The 17,416-nt window shown below is 40.3% G+C and overlaps 2 protein-coding genes across 2 annotated transcripts in view; both read left to right on the top strand.

Annotated features, from left to right (window-relative positions):
- Positions 1–580, top strand: part of LOC108682035 — a 45,086-nt gene extending 44,506 nt beyond the window's left edge. The window contains exon 14 of the mRNA XM_047880519.1: positions 488–580. Within this exon, the coding sequence (XP_047736475.1) occupies positions 488–580 (93 nt within the window). The remainder of the gene's footprint in view (positions 1–487) is intronic.
- A 4,568-nt stretch (positions 581–5,148) lies between these two features.
- On the top strand, positions 5,149–17,388 carry LOC108682034. Its single transcript, XM_047880518.1, has 15 exons — positions 5,149–5,171; positions 6,291–6,429; positions 6,951–7,159; positions 7,582–7,758; positions 9,390–9,573; positions 10,495–10,628; positions 11,425–11,592; positions 11,942–12,088; positions 12,370–12,495; positions 13,256–13,438; positions 14,198–14,401; positions 14,839–14,978; positions 15,169–15,220; positions 16,201–16,406; positions 17,301–17,388. Exons 1-15 carry the CDS (start codon positions 5,157–5,159, stop codon positions 17,386–17,388), a joined length of 2,172 nt encoding a protein of 723 aa, XP_047736474.1. The 5' UTR covers positions 5,149–5,156.
- Positions 17,389–17,416: the final 28 nt, after the last annotated feature.

Here is a 17,416-nt window from a genome sequence, read left to right as displayed (position 1 = left end):
CATACGGTGAGCGGGGCGTGCTCTTCTTCAGGCTCGCGCATACGGTGAGCGCGCCGTGCTCTTCTTCAGGCTCGTGCATACGGTGAGCGGGGCGTGCTCTTCTTCAGGCTCGCGCATACGGTGAGCGCGCCGTGCTCTTCTTCAGGCTTGCGCATACGGTGAGCGAGACGTGCTCTTCTTCAGGCTCGCGCATACGGTGAGCGGGCCGTGCTCTTCTTCAGGCTCGCGCACACGGTGAGCGGGACGTGCTCTTCTTCAGGCTCACGCATACGGTGAGCGGGGCGTGCTCTTCTTCAGGCTCGCGCACACGGTGAGCGCGCCGTGCTCTTCTTCAGGCTCGCGCATACGGTGAGCGAGACGTGCTCTTCTTCAGGCTCGCGCATACGGTGAGCGGGCCGTGCTCTTCTTCAGGCTCGATCATACGGTGAGCGGGCCGTGCTCTTCTTCAGGCTCGCGCATACGGTGAGCGCACCGTGCTCTTCTTCAGGCTCGCGCATACGGCGAGCGAGACGTGCTCTTCTTCAGGCTCGCGCATACGGTGAGCGGGGCGTGCTCCTCTTCAGGCTCGCGCATACGGTGAGCGCGGCGTGCTCTTCTTCAGGCATGCGCATACGGTGAGCGGGCCGTGCTCTTCTTCAGGCTCGCGCATACGTTGAGCGGGGCGTGCTCTTCTTCAGGCTTGCGCATACGGTGAGCGGGGCGTGCTCTTCTTTCGGCTTGCGCATACGGTGAGCGGGCCGTGCTCTTCTTCAGGCTCGCGCACACGGTGAGCGGGGCGTGCTCTTCTTCAGGCTCGCGCACACGGTGAGCGCGGCGTGCTCTTCTTCAGGCTTGCGCATACGGTGAGCGGGCCGTGCTCTTCTTCAGGCTCGCGCACGCCTGCTCTTTTTCAGACACATTCTTCTAATAAGAGCGAGTTTTATTATAAAATATTATATTATGATGAAATTCTTATTATTTTTATTAACGCTAGTGGAGTGAAGTATTCTTTATGACGTGTTTGCTCATACGTTTGTCACTTGACGTATCGCTAATGCTCTTTTTAAGGTATTCTTTATAGAATTGAAAAGAAGTGACGGCATTGAAGAAAATAGGCCCATGACCTGTTGCCCATTCTTGAATTTTTCGTGACTTGATTGTGAATAAAAAGTTTTTGCTCATACGTTTGTCCCTTTAACGTATCGCTAATGCTCTTAATGAGGTATTCTTTATTAAGTTTTTGCTTATACGTTCGTCCCTTGACGTATCGCTAATGCTCTTTTTGAGGTATTATTTATGAAGTTTTTGGCTCATACGTTCGTCCCTTGACGTATAACTAATGCTCTTATTGAGGTTTTATATATGAAGTTTTTGCTCATTCGTTCGTCCCTTGACGTATCGCTAATGCACTTATTGAGGTATTCTTTATTAAGTTTTTGCTTATACGTTCGTCCCTTGACGTATCGCTAATGCACTTATTGAGGTATTCTTAATGAAGTTTTTGCTCATACGTTCGTCCCTTGACGTATCGCTAATGCTCTTCTTGAAGTATTATTTATGAAGTTTTTGCTTATACGTTCGTCACTTTAACGTATAACTCGCGACGCAGGCGCTGACGAAGCTGGAGCAGGCGGAGGTGCAGGTTGCAGGGGAGGATGGAGCAACCCTGCGTCACCAGCGCCTCTCCACCGTGGTGGGGCTGGTGGAGGAGGCCGTACAGCCCGCGCTGCACGAGGGCTATGCGGTCATTGAAGTCACGGGGGGCCGACACCAGCCCCACAACCAGGTGTGCACCCGCGGGGCCACGGACAGTCTTGGATATTACAGTGTATTGCATTTAATAAGAATGCAGTATTTATTAGTATTTAATTCAATATTAGAGTATATTGCATTTAATAATAAATTTATTATTTATTAGTATTTAATCAAATATTACAGGATATTGTATTTAATAAGAAATTTTAATTTAGTAGTATTTAATTCAATATTATAGGGTATTTTATTTAATAAGAAATTTTTATTTAGTTGTATTTAATTCAATATTAGAGGATATTGTATTTAATAAGAAATTTTTATTTAGTAGTATTTAATTCAATTTTACAGGATATTGCTTTTAATAAGAAATTTATTATTTAGTAGTATCTGATTTATTATTACCTACAATATATTGCATTTATTAATAAATTTTTTTATTTAGTAGAATTTGATTTATTATTACAGCATATTGCATATAATAAGAAATTTATTATTTATTAGTATTTAATTCAATATTGCAGTATACTGCATCTAATATTAAATTTTTATTTAGTAGTATTTGATTCATTATTACAGGATATTGCATTTAAAATATATATTAAATAAATATTGGTGGCGCAGAACAGTATTAAACAGGAAACGTACAACAATATCAAATAAATAAATACATATCGAATGTATGTAGAAAATTTATTAAGAAATTTATTATTTAATATTATAGTATTATGCATTTGATAAGAAATTTATTATTTATTAGTATTTAATATAATGTTACAGTATATTGCATTTAATAAGAAATTTATTATTTATTAGTATTTAATTTATAATTACAGTATATTGCATCTAATTTGACCACTTGCTCCTCATGACCAAATCTAGAAAACCTTACATGAATTTCGGCCTGTTTAATGAGACCACCCGATTGTAGGGATAAAAAAAATCGCGTTCTGATGTTTGTGAATGTTCTGTATACTTGATTAATTATTCACAGTATTTGCTATGAGGTCACATGACGGCTGTCGGATCATTTTTGTCTATGTTTTGATTGCAGAACGTTATTAAAATTATTGTACTCTTTGTTTATTTGTAAACAAACGCTTTAATGCGGTATGCGTGACTACATTATACTGAAGGCATTTGTATTAACATCCTGTAATTCCTAACACATAATTTTTCTGGGAAAATGTAAGCGGGCGATATTCTGTTCCTAGATTAGTCATTCCTAAAACTGAGTAGTATGTTTTTAACAGAAAAAATTATCTCACGACAGTCCCATCAAACAAAAAATGAATTCGGTACAATATCATTGCTTTTTCGTATTTGTCCTCTGAAGCTTCCTTTCACACTCTAACAGCGGCCGTGGAACATTCAAAGCCGACGTGTGGCAAATAATCTTGAAAAATTTATCGTAAAAACTCATTATCAATTGACGTCCACTGACTTGAAATATTGACCGTTAAAACTTTTAATCATACGACTTCCACTGAATCTCTTCAAATAATCTTGAAATATTGATCCTTAACATTTTTAATCAATTGACGTCCACTGAATCTTTTGCTTCGTCCCTCTAGGGAGTGACGTGTGTAGTGGAGGAGCTGGAGAGACGACGCGAGGCTTTCTCAGCTCTGTGCGCTGACACCACCGAGCTGCAAGTCCAGCGCACTCAGCTCCTCAACCAGTTCCTTGAGATGTACAACTCGGTACGTTGAACAGCTGATGTGCTTCATTATGCTAATACATAAATACATACATAATACATACTAATACACCTCATAGATCAGCGCACTCTTCTCCTCAACTAGTTCCTTGAGATGTACAACTCGGTACGTTGAACAGCAGTTGTGCTTCATTATACTAATAAATAAATATATACATAATACATACTAATACACCTCATACATCAGCGCACTCAGCTCCACAACCAGTTCCTTGAGATGTACAACTCGGTATGTTGAACAATAGTTGTGCTTCATTATACTAATACATAAATAAATACTTTTGAGATGTACAACTCGGTATGTTGAACGGGAATTGTGTTTCATTATACTTGTACATAAATACATACATAATACCATACTAATACACCTCATACATCAACTTAAACGTCAACGCTAACTCAACGTCACCTGGAATAATGAAAAAATTTGTTGTTCATGCTATTACTGAATTGTTTTTACGCAGCATTACTGTTTTAATTATTCTAGATCAATGTTAAATTAATCTTGCTTATTCTTAACTGTCGCTAAACATTAAAAAACATCGTCCAGATAACAAAAAACTCGTCCTTGCTATTGCCGCTATAAAGTTCATGGTTAGACTGCAATTAATTCGTACCGGGTATATAGCCAGTGTGTGCTTTGTATTAATTATGTATATTCGTGTCTGGTTTAATTGCTTTGCGTTCATACCTAATATAGCTGGTATATGATCGAACCTGGTGTTATTGTTATGAAAACGTACCAGGCTCAGCTAACATGCATAAACTCTCTGCTGGTATAACTGTTGTTAACGTTTATCTGATATAGTTTCAATAAACGTGTACCTGGCATAACTGTGGTAAACGCGTATCGGTTACGAATGCTTTAAAGTCCAACATGGTATGAATGGTACCACTTTTTCTTGGTATACTAGCTTCAAACTTGCGCCTGGTATAGGTGGTATTAACCCTCTACCGCCGTATGTCACTCTCCGGGAACATAATTTTGAACTTAAATTATACGTAAACTATTGAGTGTAGCAACCTGAGGACGTTTGTACGCAACAGAGAACATTTTAAAGTTGTCGTACGTGGCGGCAAATTACACGTAAACTATTGCGTGTAGCAACCAGAGGACGTTTGTACGCAACAGAGAACATTTTAAAGTTGTCGTACGTGGCGGCAACCATCAGTGCAAGTCATTTTGCGCTCACTAGAATGTATCTTTTGTGGGAAGTAGACTTGTGACAATATTGCTCCGGTTACTCATGTCAGGCGGGAGAGGGTTAAGTGGTGCCTTGTACTGATTTGTTCTGATTTATGATTCACCTGATCTTAAATGATTTATACGCGCACCTGGTATGAGTGGTGTTAATCTGTGCCTCGTGAAGCCGCTATCAACGTTCACCTGGTATGAGTGGTATTAATCTGTACCTTATGAAGCCGCCATCAACGTTCACCTGGTATGAGTGGTATTATTCTGTACCTTATGAAGCCGCTATATCAACGTTCACCTGGTATGAGTGGTATTAATCTGTACCTTTTGACGCCGCTATCAACGTTCACCTGGTATGAGTGGTATTATTATGTACCTTATGAAGTCGCTATATCAACGTTCACCTGGTATGAGTGGTATGAATCTGTACCTTTTGACGCCGCTATCAACGTTCACCTGGTATGAGTGGTATTATGGTGAGTCCTGCACCTGCACCTGCACCTGCACCTCATGGCTGACACTAAGGTGAGTCCTGCACCTGCACCTGCACCTGCACCTCATGGCTGACACCAAGGTGAGTCCTGCACCTGCACCTCAAAGCCGACCATAAGGTAAGGCCTGAACATGACTTGAATTCTTGCAGATCGACGAGTTCGGCGGACATTCGTCTTGTGAAGTAACAACTTCCTTTCCACATTTCCAGTCTCCCAACGATGTCAATGCACTTTAAAATACTTGACAAATTCTCTTAGTGTCCACTTGTTTCAGAATACGTTCAGTTAACGTTCACTTTCGCGAGTGTGCGCGTATCATCTTTAAATCGATTGAGTTGTCCAAAACTTCGCTGCTAAAAACACAATTTTTTGTTTCCTTACTTACACCGTTAGCAGGTATCAAAGAATGAGCTCAGCTAGAGCTGCAATTTCATCACGGTTGTCACGGCAGATGGTCGGTATAATTAAACGTACGGAGAGGCGCTAATACATGTGCGAGAGTTCCTAACTTCTGTTACTTGGTCAAGACGATGTTTTATCGATTTTCTGGTAGTTGCTACCGCCATAAAAGACTTGGGAATTTTAATCTTTGAAATACTACTTAGAATCTTACTCGAATGGGTTTTACTCGAGTTCTACAATTGTTTCTGTTGTGTTTGCACTTTAATAATCGCTGATGTGTGGAAATCTTCTTTATTATTGTTATTGTCAAGTTATATAATTCCCTTAATCTTCATTACCCTAGTGTATTTTTTATTATTTTATCAATGAATGCAACATATCTTAATACTAATATCTATAACAATGTATAAAAAAATGATTTTATAAAAAAGTGTTTTTATTATATATTTATAAAGTGTTTTATAAAATATTTTTATTCTACAATATTTAAACAAAAAATGACATGTTAAAGGTGCGGTTAAGGAAAGAAAATTTGAAGCAGTGAATTGCGAATTCAAGGCGCAATATGCTGTGGACGTTCTGCAATGTTAAGAATCAGCGACGGGCCTACGGCATATAATAAACGCTGAAACCGCTATAATACGTAATATAATTTGAGTTTTAAAGTAATTTTCGGAAGTAAGTTCGCATAATAATTTTTATTACATTCAATTAGAAACAATAAATATAATAATGTTTCTAATTTTAGGCCAAAAACGGCGACATGGACGCCATCGACCGTTTCCTCGCCGAGGCGAAGAAAGATTTACCGGACGAGGAACACCGCGACTGCGCTGACAAGGCCGCCGCTCTGCGCCACCACTCCGCATCCATCATCAAATCTCTTGGTAAATAATATAATTACTCACAAACATTAAGTATTTGTAAATAAATCTCGCGGTATCATTGCAGCACCATGAAAACGCCATGAAATTAAGTTTTAATTCGTCCGTATAAGAAAATTTGTCAGAATTTAACAGATTCGTCCGCACAAGAAAAATTGTCACAATTTAACAGATTGCAGGTATTTGACAATTATTTTTATAAGTGATATCAAAATTGTCTGAGGATTGTTTATCCTTTGTTCTTAGTACTTGGCTGATAGTGAACACAATGTCGGTATGTACAATGCAAACTAGGGTAGTGAGAAATGACTAATTGAACTTGTGTCGAGAAATGAAAACGTGAGACAATTCACGCACTCTCTGAACAATTACGTTCAAGCTTCAAAACGAAGAAGATAAATCAATAGAAGAAGTGTAGGGAATCAATAGAATCAATAAGATAGAAGAAGAGAATCGATAAAAGTTTTACAAGATAAATCGATAGAATTCAAATTCAAATTGAATATATTTTATTGTGCCTTCAGAGACGCGAGTGAGCCTCATAGAGAAGTATGTACATTTCCTGGAGTCTGCCGAGAAGATCCAGAGTGACCTGGAGCAGCTGGAGAAGTTGCTCCGTGCTCCAGCGGCTGAAGACGCTGGTCCTGTGATCGAGGAGACCTGGCAGACCATCCGGGGCATGATTACAGACCTCGGTGACATGGGGTCTGCCTTCATCAACTCGGCACAAAAGGTGCCGTATGCCTATTGTTTTTTTTAGAATTATTATTTCTACTTGCTTGCAAAATTTCGATGAATATTGTGTCTTTATTTCGAATTTGAATTTCCCCTTCGTCATTGTTTAAAATGGTTAAGAGTCGAGCTTCATTCAAGTCAAAACATTTATTGTTGGCAATGCGAAACTTTTGAACATTAATTCCACAGTAATCATTAAAGTATATTCTTACTGTTAAAAATTATATTAATTTATATTAATATAATTTTATATCATGTATATTTTTTATAAATATCATTAAATTATATTCTTGTTGTTCAAAATGTGTTTATTCCCTCATCAATATTCAATATATCCTGGTCAAGTTATTATTATTATTATTATTATTTTTATTTAAAATGTGTTTATTCCCTTATCAATATTCCATATATCCTGGTCAGGTTGACGACCCTTACCTGGACAGCAAGCGCGCGGTGCTGTGCGTCCAGACCATCCTGGAGTCGCTGAACAAGAAGCAGTTGTTAGTGACGGACCTTCACTCGCAGTACAAACTCACCATCACCAACACTAAGGAGATGATCACTATCTGGAACACTTACAAACGCAACATTGACGCTGTGAGTCTATAGCACTATTATTGGCTTGATACTTTATAGTCACTATCTTTACCTCATTTGTAAGGTGCAATCAATGTTATTTTTAAGGCACTATCATTAATATGTAGTGTGAGTCTCAACACACTATCATTTCAATGCTTATTGGCAATAAAATTATTTTCTAAAGAAATTTATGAAGAAAAAGTATTAAATTCAAACAAAGATCGCGGTTAGGAGCGTCGGAGTAAGAATACTTGTTATACTTGTTAGACCTTGTGACTTCTTCCCTATAGAATCTTCAATATTTATTATGGCGCTCCAAGTATGAACGCGTTCAAGAACAGACTAGATAAAGCTATGGAAAAATATATGTTCAGATTTGAAATGCCTAGCACCATATCGAACCCGGTGGAAGTCTAGTAGGTAGCTACTTCAAACTATCGTCAGTCATGAAAAGATCCGGTCAAATGACACGAGTTTAGATCTTCTGTGAACAAGGCACGAAAAGGAAAAGAACCGGCGACAGGCCACATCAGGCCTACACTTCAGCGCCGAGATCACTATGTTATGTTGTCTTATGTTGTTAGTTTCAATATTTTTCATTGTACAGCTAAAAATTCTATAAGATATTCTTTCTAGCAATATTGTTCATTTTACTATCATTGCGCGTTAAAGACAGGATTGGTGAAATAATGAAAAATTATTTTACGTCTCTGTTGATCGAAATTATGTGCCGTTTTTAGCGCATTTTCTCATTTATGGAAAAAATGCACTATTGTGCTCGCCATGTCCGTCTGTCTGTCTGTCCGTCTGTCTGTCCGTCCGTCTGTCCGTCTGTCCGTCCATCCGTGACCTCAAGTTTACGTCGACGAGAAAATGCGCTCTGTCACTCACTGCAGTGAGTTCTGAGTTATTTTTTTATTATTTGAGCGGAATTTCAGCGTTGGTTATAGTTATTGTCATTTTATAACAACAATTCTCAACTCAAGGTCAGAAAGATGGAAACAAAATTATTAACACTTCAAGTGCGGCACGACACACCGGTGTGTTGCAGGGTATTTTTCTGGACAAATTCCGCAAGTTAGTTTTTTTTTCAATTGAATTTGTTGACAAAAATTTACGATGGCAGCAATACTTCATTTAATTAAAAAAAACGGAAAACAGGAAAATTAATTACAAAAATTTTGATGGTTGTACTACTTCATTGAATTTTAAAAAGTTCGGAAAAAGGAAAATTTAATTTTTGCACCGGAACCTACAAATTTACTAGTATATTTTGAATTATAGGCCTTTTTATCCGAGGATTTGGCCGTTTTTAGGCCATCTTACAGCACTGGTGCTGTAAGCCACACTTAACGTGCTAAATCTATCGCATCTTTCATGTTTGACCTGTTATTTCATAACAAAAATCCTCGTATCAAAGTCAGAAGATGCGAACACCATTTTTTGCGCATTTTCTCATTTATGGAAAAAAGGCGCTATATTGTGCCCGCCATGTCCGTCCGCCTGTCTGTCCGTCCGCCTGTCTGTCCGTCCGTCCGTGACTTCACGTTTTCGTCGACGAGAAAATGCGCTCTGTCACTCACTGCAGTGAGTACTGAGTTATATTTTTATATATTTACTAACATATTGGACGTTCACTTGCATGGCAGCTACGTGACGATCTGGACGTCATGGAACGTCAGTTCTGCCCGTTGCTGCGTGGCGACGTTGATGATCCAGACGAGCTGGCCGCTGGGCTGGACCGGCGGCTGCTGGACTACGTCGCTGAAGTGAAGGAAGCCCAGCAGAAAATCCAGGAAATGATCACCAAGGCCGAGGTCGCCGGAGTGCCCAGTGAGTCGTCCAAAATAAAAAAAAAATAATCGGGAACGAGAATAATACATAAATTAGTTAATAAATATTCAAATTATTGAGTTCTCTGGCATGGGAATATAATAGCATAGGTTAAATCGAGTACATATTATAATTATAAATTACAGATTATTCATTTGGTCGCTGAATAGTATAGGGAAATTAACTTAGAATCTGCTATGCGCTGGCCTTTCATTGAAACTTATTGTTGAGGAGAATCGTTTTCAAATTTGCGACGTATTATTTAAGTCAAGTTTTTTCTACCTGCGACCGGTTATTATTCTAAGCCTTTTCGAAATTGATCTGTCTTGCTTGAGTCTGATCTATTTTCTTTATAAAGATGAAGTGGGTTTTTTTATATGAGCTTCGTTTTTTTACTACGATAACCCGAGAGTTGATGAGTGTTCGCTTCAGGGAGAATTCACATTTTTGAAACGGTCGATTTGCGAATGTAGTTGCTTATAACGCATTAAATATCCAGATACAGTAAAAAATGGCAAAATATTTTGAAAACGATCTAACGCCTAACGCTTACAAAAGCTGCTTTAGCGAAATAGCGATATTTGTTTAAAAGGTTCACGCTAACTTCTGAGTCGTGATTTTGTCAAAAAATTTGCGTGGAATTATTTACGAAATTATCGACTTCCGGGGTTTCTCTGCTCATGGATTGTCGGTTTCAATTTTTCATTACTTAAAATTTTCAAAAAATCCTACACTATTAAAATATTTTCATATCTTATATTATTTATATTTTAAAATAATCTTTTCATATTTCAATAATCATTTAAATAATCTTTCATATTTTAAATAATCTTTATTATTTTATTTATCTTTATTACTCTTTTTTAAATAATTTTTTTAAGTTAAAAATCGTGCTTTAAAACATGCTCAACTCAACCCCAGACGTGCCGTCGAGCGGCGCCAGGGATGAGGTGGTGCGAGGGCTGCTCCAGTTTTTCCAGCGACTCCAGGCCTCCTCCACCAACTTCCAGATCCTGGCCTCCATGTTGAGCCAGTGGTGTCGCAACATCGCCGAGGTATTAACATATAACATCTCATTATTGGCGATCTCGATCTTTATCTCTGAACATATCAACTTAATTGTTCTCTTGTCTTGTCTTAATTATCAATTATTGTTCTCTTGTCTCAAGATCGCGAACATATAAACTTTGTCGATTGCTATCGTGTCTCAAGATCGCGAATCCAAACATTGTTTGGACTTATTCCTGTCTGTCACAACTGAGATGGACATTATTATTCTGCATGTATCCTCAATTCATCTGTAATTATTGAGATTCAAATTCTCCCCAAGATTCACAGGTCGATCCATTATCCCTGGTTATTATCGTTCTTTCTCCTCCATATCCATAATTTGCTAATCCCCAAGATTTTTATCGTAATCCGTCTTCCCCCAGATTCACAGGTCGTGCTCTCCTCTTCCCCCAGATTCACAGGTCGTCCCCTCTTCCCCCAGATTCACAGGTCGTGTCCCTCTTCCCCCAGATTCACAGGTCGTGCCCCTCTTCCCCCAGATTCACAGGTCGTGTCCCTCTTCCCCCAGATTCACAGGTCGTCCCCTCTTCCCCCAGATTCACAGGTCGTGTCCCTCTTCCCCCAGATTCACAGGTCGTGCCCCTCTTCGTGCCCTTCATCCCCCAGATTCACAGGTCGTGTCCCTCTTCCCCCAGATTCACAGGTCGTGCCCTTCTTCCCCCAGATTCACAGGTCGTGTCCCTCTTCCCCCAGATTCACAGGTCGTGCCCCTCTTCCCCCAGATTCACAGGTCGTGCCCCTCTTCCCCCAGATTCACAGGTCGTGCCCTTCTTCCCCCAGATTCACAGGTCGTGTTCCACCTTCGAGTCGGAGTTCACGACGGCGCCCGTGGCGGGGGCGGGGGCCGCTGAGCTGAAGCAGCACCACGCAGCGCGCCAGGCCGTCCACGAGCTCAACAAGTTCGCGCGCTCCGAGGCCGATGCAATCATGGCGAAGATAACCAATCAGGTGAACACTCAAATAATGTTAATTTTAATTAATGAATAATTTTGAATGAAAATTTTTATGTAATTTTCATTCAATAACTTACTGGTCTCAAAAGATGAAAAGTCTCCTAACAACATCTATGGCGTTATAGGTCGGATTACTGGGATCGATTTGTACGCTCTGCCAACCGATGCAATTTAGGAATCGAAGGAATGCATTTACCACTGAAATAATTCAACTGAAAGTAGCCGTATTTGATTACAGTGGCCTTTTTAAGTCAGTAAAGAATGGCCTAAAATGGCCTGTAAATAGAAAATCACTTTCAATATTCATAGTCTTTCATGGATGTAATGCTAATGCCTGATGGCAGTGCCCCGCGGAGGCCGGCGCACAGGACCTCGCGATGATGGAGGAACTGCTGCGTCGCCGCCAGCAGCGCTTCGAGGAGGCCTGGACCACTCGCCTGCAGGAGCTCGAGGCTGCCAGCACCCGCTGCCAGCACCACCGTGACCTCCAGGTACTGCTGTTAGTAGTACTGCTGGTAGTGGTACTGCCGATACTGGTACCTACTGTTGGTACTCAGCACTGCTGTTACTGTTGTTAAGACTACATCAGTATTGCTGATGTCAACCATCAGTGTCGATATTCTACTTGCAAATTCTTATTCTGATGCTTGTGTTGATGCTGAGCTATGTTTGTTATGCTGATGCTTGTTGTTGATGCTTCGCTATGTTTGTTATTCTAATGCTTGTTGTTGATGCTTCGCTTTATTACTTATCATCACCTTTGTCCGGTCAGGTCATCATTCGTCAGCTGGAGGAACTGAGCGGTCAGCTCGAGCGCATGCAGTGCCGCTACGGTGAATCCCTGTCAGCTGCTATCAGCACCCGTGACGTCTTCCAGCAATTCCGGCACACTGTCACGGTGAGTGACAGCACCGTCAACGTAAGTGACAGTACCGTCACGGTGAGTGACAGCTTCGTCACGGTAAGTGACAGCAATGATTTGTTATCATCTGACTTGCGGTGAGACCTACGCATGACCACCCAAAAACTAAACGTGTCTTCTCGCGTATATATATTCCTCTTGAAAGCTTACGAACATTATGAAATGTTGACGTTGATTATGTTGATTTTGTCTAGTTGATGTATTGTTGTTAAGTCGCTGTATTGTTATCAAGTTGATGTATTGTTGTTAAGTTGATGTATTGTTGTCAAGTTGATGTATTGTTGTTAAGTTGATGTATTGTTGTCAAGTTGATTTATTGTTGTCAAGTTGATGTATTGTTGTTAAGTTGATGTATTGTTGTCAAGTTGATGTATTGTTGTCAAGTTGATGTATTGTTGTTAAGTTGATGTATTGTTGTCAAGTTGATGTATTGTTGTCAAGTTGATGTACCTATTGTTGTCAAGTTGATGTATTGTTGTCAAGTTGATGTATTGTTGTCAAGTTGATGTATTGTTGTTAAGTTGATGTATTGTTGTCAAGTTGATGTATTGTTGTCAAGTTGATGTACCTATTGTTGTCAAGTTGATGTATTGTTGTCAAGTTGATGTATTGTTGTCAAGTTGATGTATTGTTGGCAAGTTGATGTATTGTTGTTAAGTCGATGTATTGTTGTCGAGTTGATGTATTGTTTTCAAGTTGATGTATATTTTGTTGATATGGTGTGTGGTTTTGACAGCTGCTGCAGGAGAGGATCGAGGCGTTCCTGAGGACGGGAGAACGCGCTGCTGACGGCGACGGTGATGACCTGCGCCACAGCCTGGGTGACCTGCAGAAGCAGTGGTCGGCCTTCCACAAGCAGGTCGACAACACAGAGAAGAATATCGAACTTTCCATCGAGTTCTTCAGACATGTTAAGGAGGTTTGTGTGAAGCATTTCAGTGTGAACGTAGAATTGAGGGAGTTCTAATTTATATATTATACGGGACTCCAAATTCAAATTAGAACTGCAGCAACATTGTTAGAACCATCAACATTGGAATTTTCAATGATCTATCTTGGGTTAATTATAGGTTGTGTTTAATTTTATGTTAATTATTGGTTTTAATTAAGAAAAATCAAAATCCCTGTGAATGGGATTTCTAAACCCTGGCTGATGGTGTTAACGATTGTCCATTTCCTCGCGATCGTGTGCCTATCTCGGCCTTGAAGATTTCTGTGATTGAAATTGTCATTGGAACAATCCTTATGATTTTACTTCATTCGATTGAGAATTTTCGGTGACGACGTTCAACCTATTGGACCGTGCCTATTTTCGTCGACCAAACATAATGTACCAGACAACAGTGACCCAAAAGTTGTCCAAATGTCTCAGTAAATTGTCAAAATTTTCTACCAAAACTTGTCAACTTTCTCGTGTACATGACTAAAATTTTCACAAATTTTTTCAGTAACCCTTAAAATTTGACTCTTCTGCTGAAAAATTTTGCCTATACCCCACCAAGTCGACCTAACTGTCCCCATAAAATATTTCCCTCTATTTTATTCTCCCCGCATTTTATTATTCCCTCCCCATAAAATAGTCTTAACAGCCAAGTGCGACCAATTTATTCACGCGAATATACTGGTATTATTTATAGTAATGCCAACATTCTCACGCCAGTTTTTTTTATTTACGCAGACGGAGGAGTGGTTTAAGAAGGGCAGTCGGCTGCTGGTGGAGGTCGCAGGCGAGTCTTCGTCGGTGCGCACACCAGACGAGGCGCATAAACTGTGCACGCGCATCGAAAGTTTCCTGAAGGAGGGCGAGCCTGAACAGCAACGACGTATCACCACCATCTCTGCCCTCGTCAAGGACCTCTACGGCCGGGATGAACCTCCCCAGGTGGGGTGAAGGATGCGGGGACCTTACGTGTATTGGGGCCTGCTGTAGTGGTTGGGGATGGCTGGGTCTACGGCCGAGAACAAGGGAGGCCACAGTGTCTGGGGGAGATGCTGGCAGCTGCGTAGGGCAACAGTTGATATTGTTGAGTTGATGTTGTTAAGTTGATGTTGTTGAGTTGATCTTAAGTTGATTTTATTTTAATTTTAAGTTGATCTTAAGTTAATGTTAAGTTGATGTTGCTAAGTTGATATTGTTAAGTTGATGTTGCTAATTTGATGTTGCTAAGTTGATGTTGTTGAGTTGATCTTAAATTTATCTTAAGTTGATTTTAAGTTGATTTTAAGTTAATTTCAAGTTGATCTTAAGTTAATGTTAAGTTTATGTTGCTAAGTTGAAGTCAAGTTGATGTTAAGTTGATGCAGATTTACCGGCCGCAGGTCGAGGCGCTGTGCCAGCAGAACGCCTACATTCTGGACAGCCTGCGCGTCATCACCAAGAACCTGCGCTCCATCGAGACCAACCTGCGACTTGCTGATGACCACCGCCGCCAGCAGGAGCAGGTGCGTGAGGGGAGCAGGTGCGTGAGGGGAGCAGGTGCGTGAGGGGAGCAGGTGCGTGAGGAGAGAGCAGGTGCGTGAGGGGAGAGCAGGTGCGTGAGGGGAGCAGGTGCATGAGGGCAGCAGGTGCATGAGGGCAGCAGGTGCGTGAGGGCAGCAGGTGCGTGAGGGCAGCAGGTGCGTGAGGTGTACGTCCAGCTGCCCGTCCAGGAGAAGCCCGTGCAGGTACGTCCAGCTGCCCGTCCAGGAGAAGCCCGTGCAGGTACGTCCAGCTGCCCGTCCAAGAGAAGCCCGTGCAGGTACGTCCAGCTGACAACCCTTTGTGCAACCCGTCCTTGGACGTTCGGCTCATCTGTTATATGACAATACATCGCCACAACTGATGTCAATGATGGAGGCTTTGGAGTGGCTTGAATATCGTACATAACTGTTGAAAAAAATAGATAGGACGTAAATTTTAAATCGAAGATAGTTCAAACAGAAGGAAATTCTTGCTCTACCCGAGACTAAAGAGGGTTAACGAAATCCCTTATATCGACCTAGCAAACGTAACTAATAGGTTTGCTGTATTGTGGCTCAAAATTAAGAATCCTTAGTTCTACCTGTCATGACAGTTAAATAAAATACTTAAAAAAACCTTTAAAAAAAACACGTTTTTCTTGTGGACTAAAAAGTAGAAAATAAAATATGGCTCGCACCAAAAAACGTGGGTCGGGTAGATTCATGATTAAAGCGAAAAGCACACAACACACGAATTTTGGCAATTAGATGGTAAACGTACAGCCCGACCCACGTTTTTTGGAGCGAGCCATAATTTATTTTCTACTTTTTAGTCCACAAGAAAAACGTGTTTTTTTTAAAGTTTTTTTTAAGTATTTTATTTTCTCCTTTTTAGTCCGTTGCTGCACGGACTAAAAAGCATGACTTGACATACGTATCGATGATACGCAGCGTCAGCGCCTGCTCGTCTATAACGTCAGCGCCCGTAGCTAAGCTAAGAAAAACGTTTTAAAAACGAAGTAATCAATACGGTAACACGATAATATTAAAGTAATAAATTGATGACCAGGGGCCATGCTTTCAAAAAAGTTGAGAGATAGTAAGTTCATCAGCCAATCATTGACGGCCTTTCAAGTAAAATCCACCAATCAAAGGCAAGAAAATAGTATTATATTCTTAAGTACTTACGTTCACTTAGCGAGTTTTGAAAGTATGGCCCCTGATGATTCTGTTCTTCTCAAGGTGGAAATTGACATCCAGACGGAAGCAATCCCACTGTCTTCGGATGAGGAACTTCCACCACCACCGCCACCTCCTCCTGAGGAAGATGACGCCGCAAGCAAGAGTAAACTCAAGGACGACCAACCCGACCACGTGCCCCCGGTGTTCCTCACTCCCCTGGTGGGGGCCACCGTGCAGGAGGGAGTCAAGTTCACTTTTGAGTGCAGGTCTTTAGAACTTGAGAGAATATCTGACGTATACCTCGTATAATTATCATTATTTGGTAGAGAATATGTGACGGAGACCTCGTATTATTATCACTATTTTGGTAGAGAATATTTGACGGAGACCTCGTATTATTATCATTATTTTGGTAGAGAATATGTGACGTATACCTCGTATTATTATCATAATTTTGGTAGAGAATTTGTGACGTATACCTCGTATTATAATCATTATTTTGGTAGAGAATTTGTGACGTATACCTCGTATTATTATCATCATTTTTATTGCTCGAGTATCGATTAACACTTTTGGCGCTAGCAAAAAGGTCATGCTAATTTAAAGAGATCGTGATTATTTTACGTAAAGCTATACTTGCACATTTTCTTCCTCTGATGTTTAATACAACGAGCTGCATACTGTCAGCTCCTGACACTTGTGTCAATGATGTGTCACATATTCTTAACACTCACTTGAAAGTAATGTTATAATAATAGAATTAATAGAATATGATTATATTCTTATCCTGTCCCATTTAACGCTTTGCACATTAAATGTTCTTCAAGACTGTATTAAGGGTTAATAAGTTATTTAGACCCTGAAAATTTCACATTTAGTTTGTTTAGACCTAAAAATTCCTTGACCAGGATTAATCAATAAAAAACGAGTGAAAACAATTATATTATTGATAACGATGTCTCGCTCACACCTCAGAGTGATGGGATACCCCATGCCCGACGTTGAGTGGTTCAATGTATTAAGGGTTATAAAGTTATTTCGACCCTGAAAATTTCACATTTAGTTTGTTTAGACCTAAAAATTCCTTGGCCAGTATTAAGCGATAAAAAACAAGGGATAACAATTATATTATTGACAACGATGTTTTGCCCACACCTCAGAGTGATGGGATACCCCATGCCCGACGTTGAGTGGTTCAAGGACAACCTGAGCATCTCCAAGAACCCCGTCCAAAAATTATATTATTGATAACGATGTTTTTGCTCACACCTCAGAG

The sequence above is a fragment of the Hyalella azteca genome, unplaced genomic scaffold (assembly GCF_000764305.2).
Source record: "Hyalella azteca isolate HAZT.00-mixed unplaced genomic scaffold, Hazt_2.0.2 contig5528, whole genome shotgun sequence".
NCBI lineage: Eukaryota > Metazoa > Arthropoda > Malacostraca > Amphipoda > Hyalellidae > Hyalella > Hyalella azteca.
The sequence above is the reverse complement of the archived record's forward strand: the minus strand, read 5'-3'. Positions and strand labels throughout refer to the sequence as shown.

What these genes read in the sequence shown, in the direction of transcription:
- LOC108682034 (XM_047880518.1), top strand. An exon ending in TCATCAACTCGGCACAAAAG is followed by an intron (nt 7,160 to 7,581) that starts GTGCCGTATGCC and finishes TATCCTGGTCAG; the next exon opens with GTTGACGACCCTTACCTGGA. An exon ending in TCCAGGAGAAGCCCGTGCAG is followed by an intron (nt 15,221 to 16,200) that starts GTACGTCCAGCT and finishes GTTCTTCTCAAG; the next exon opens with GTGGAAATTGACATCCAGAC.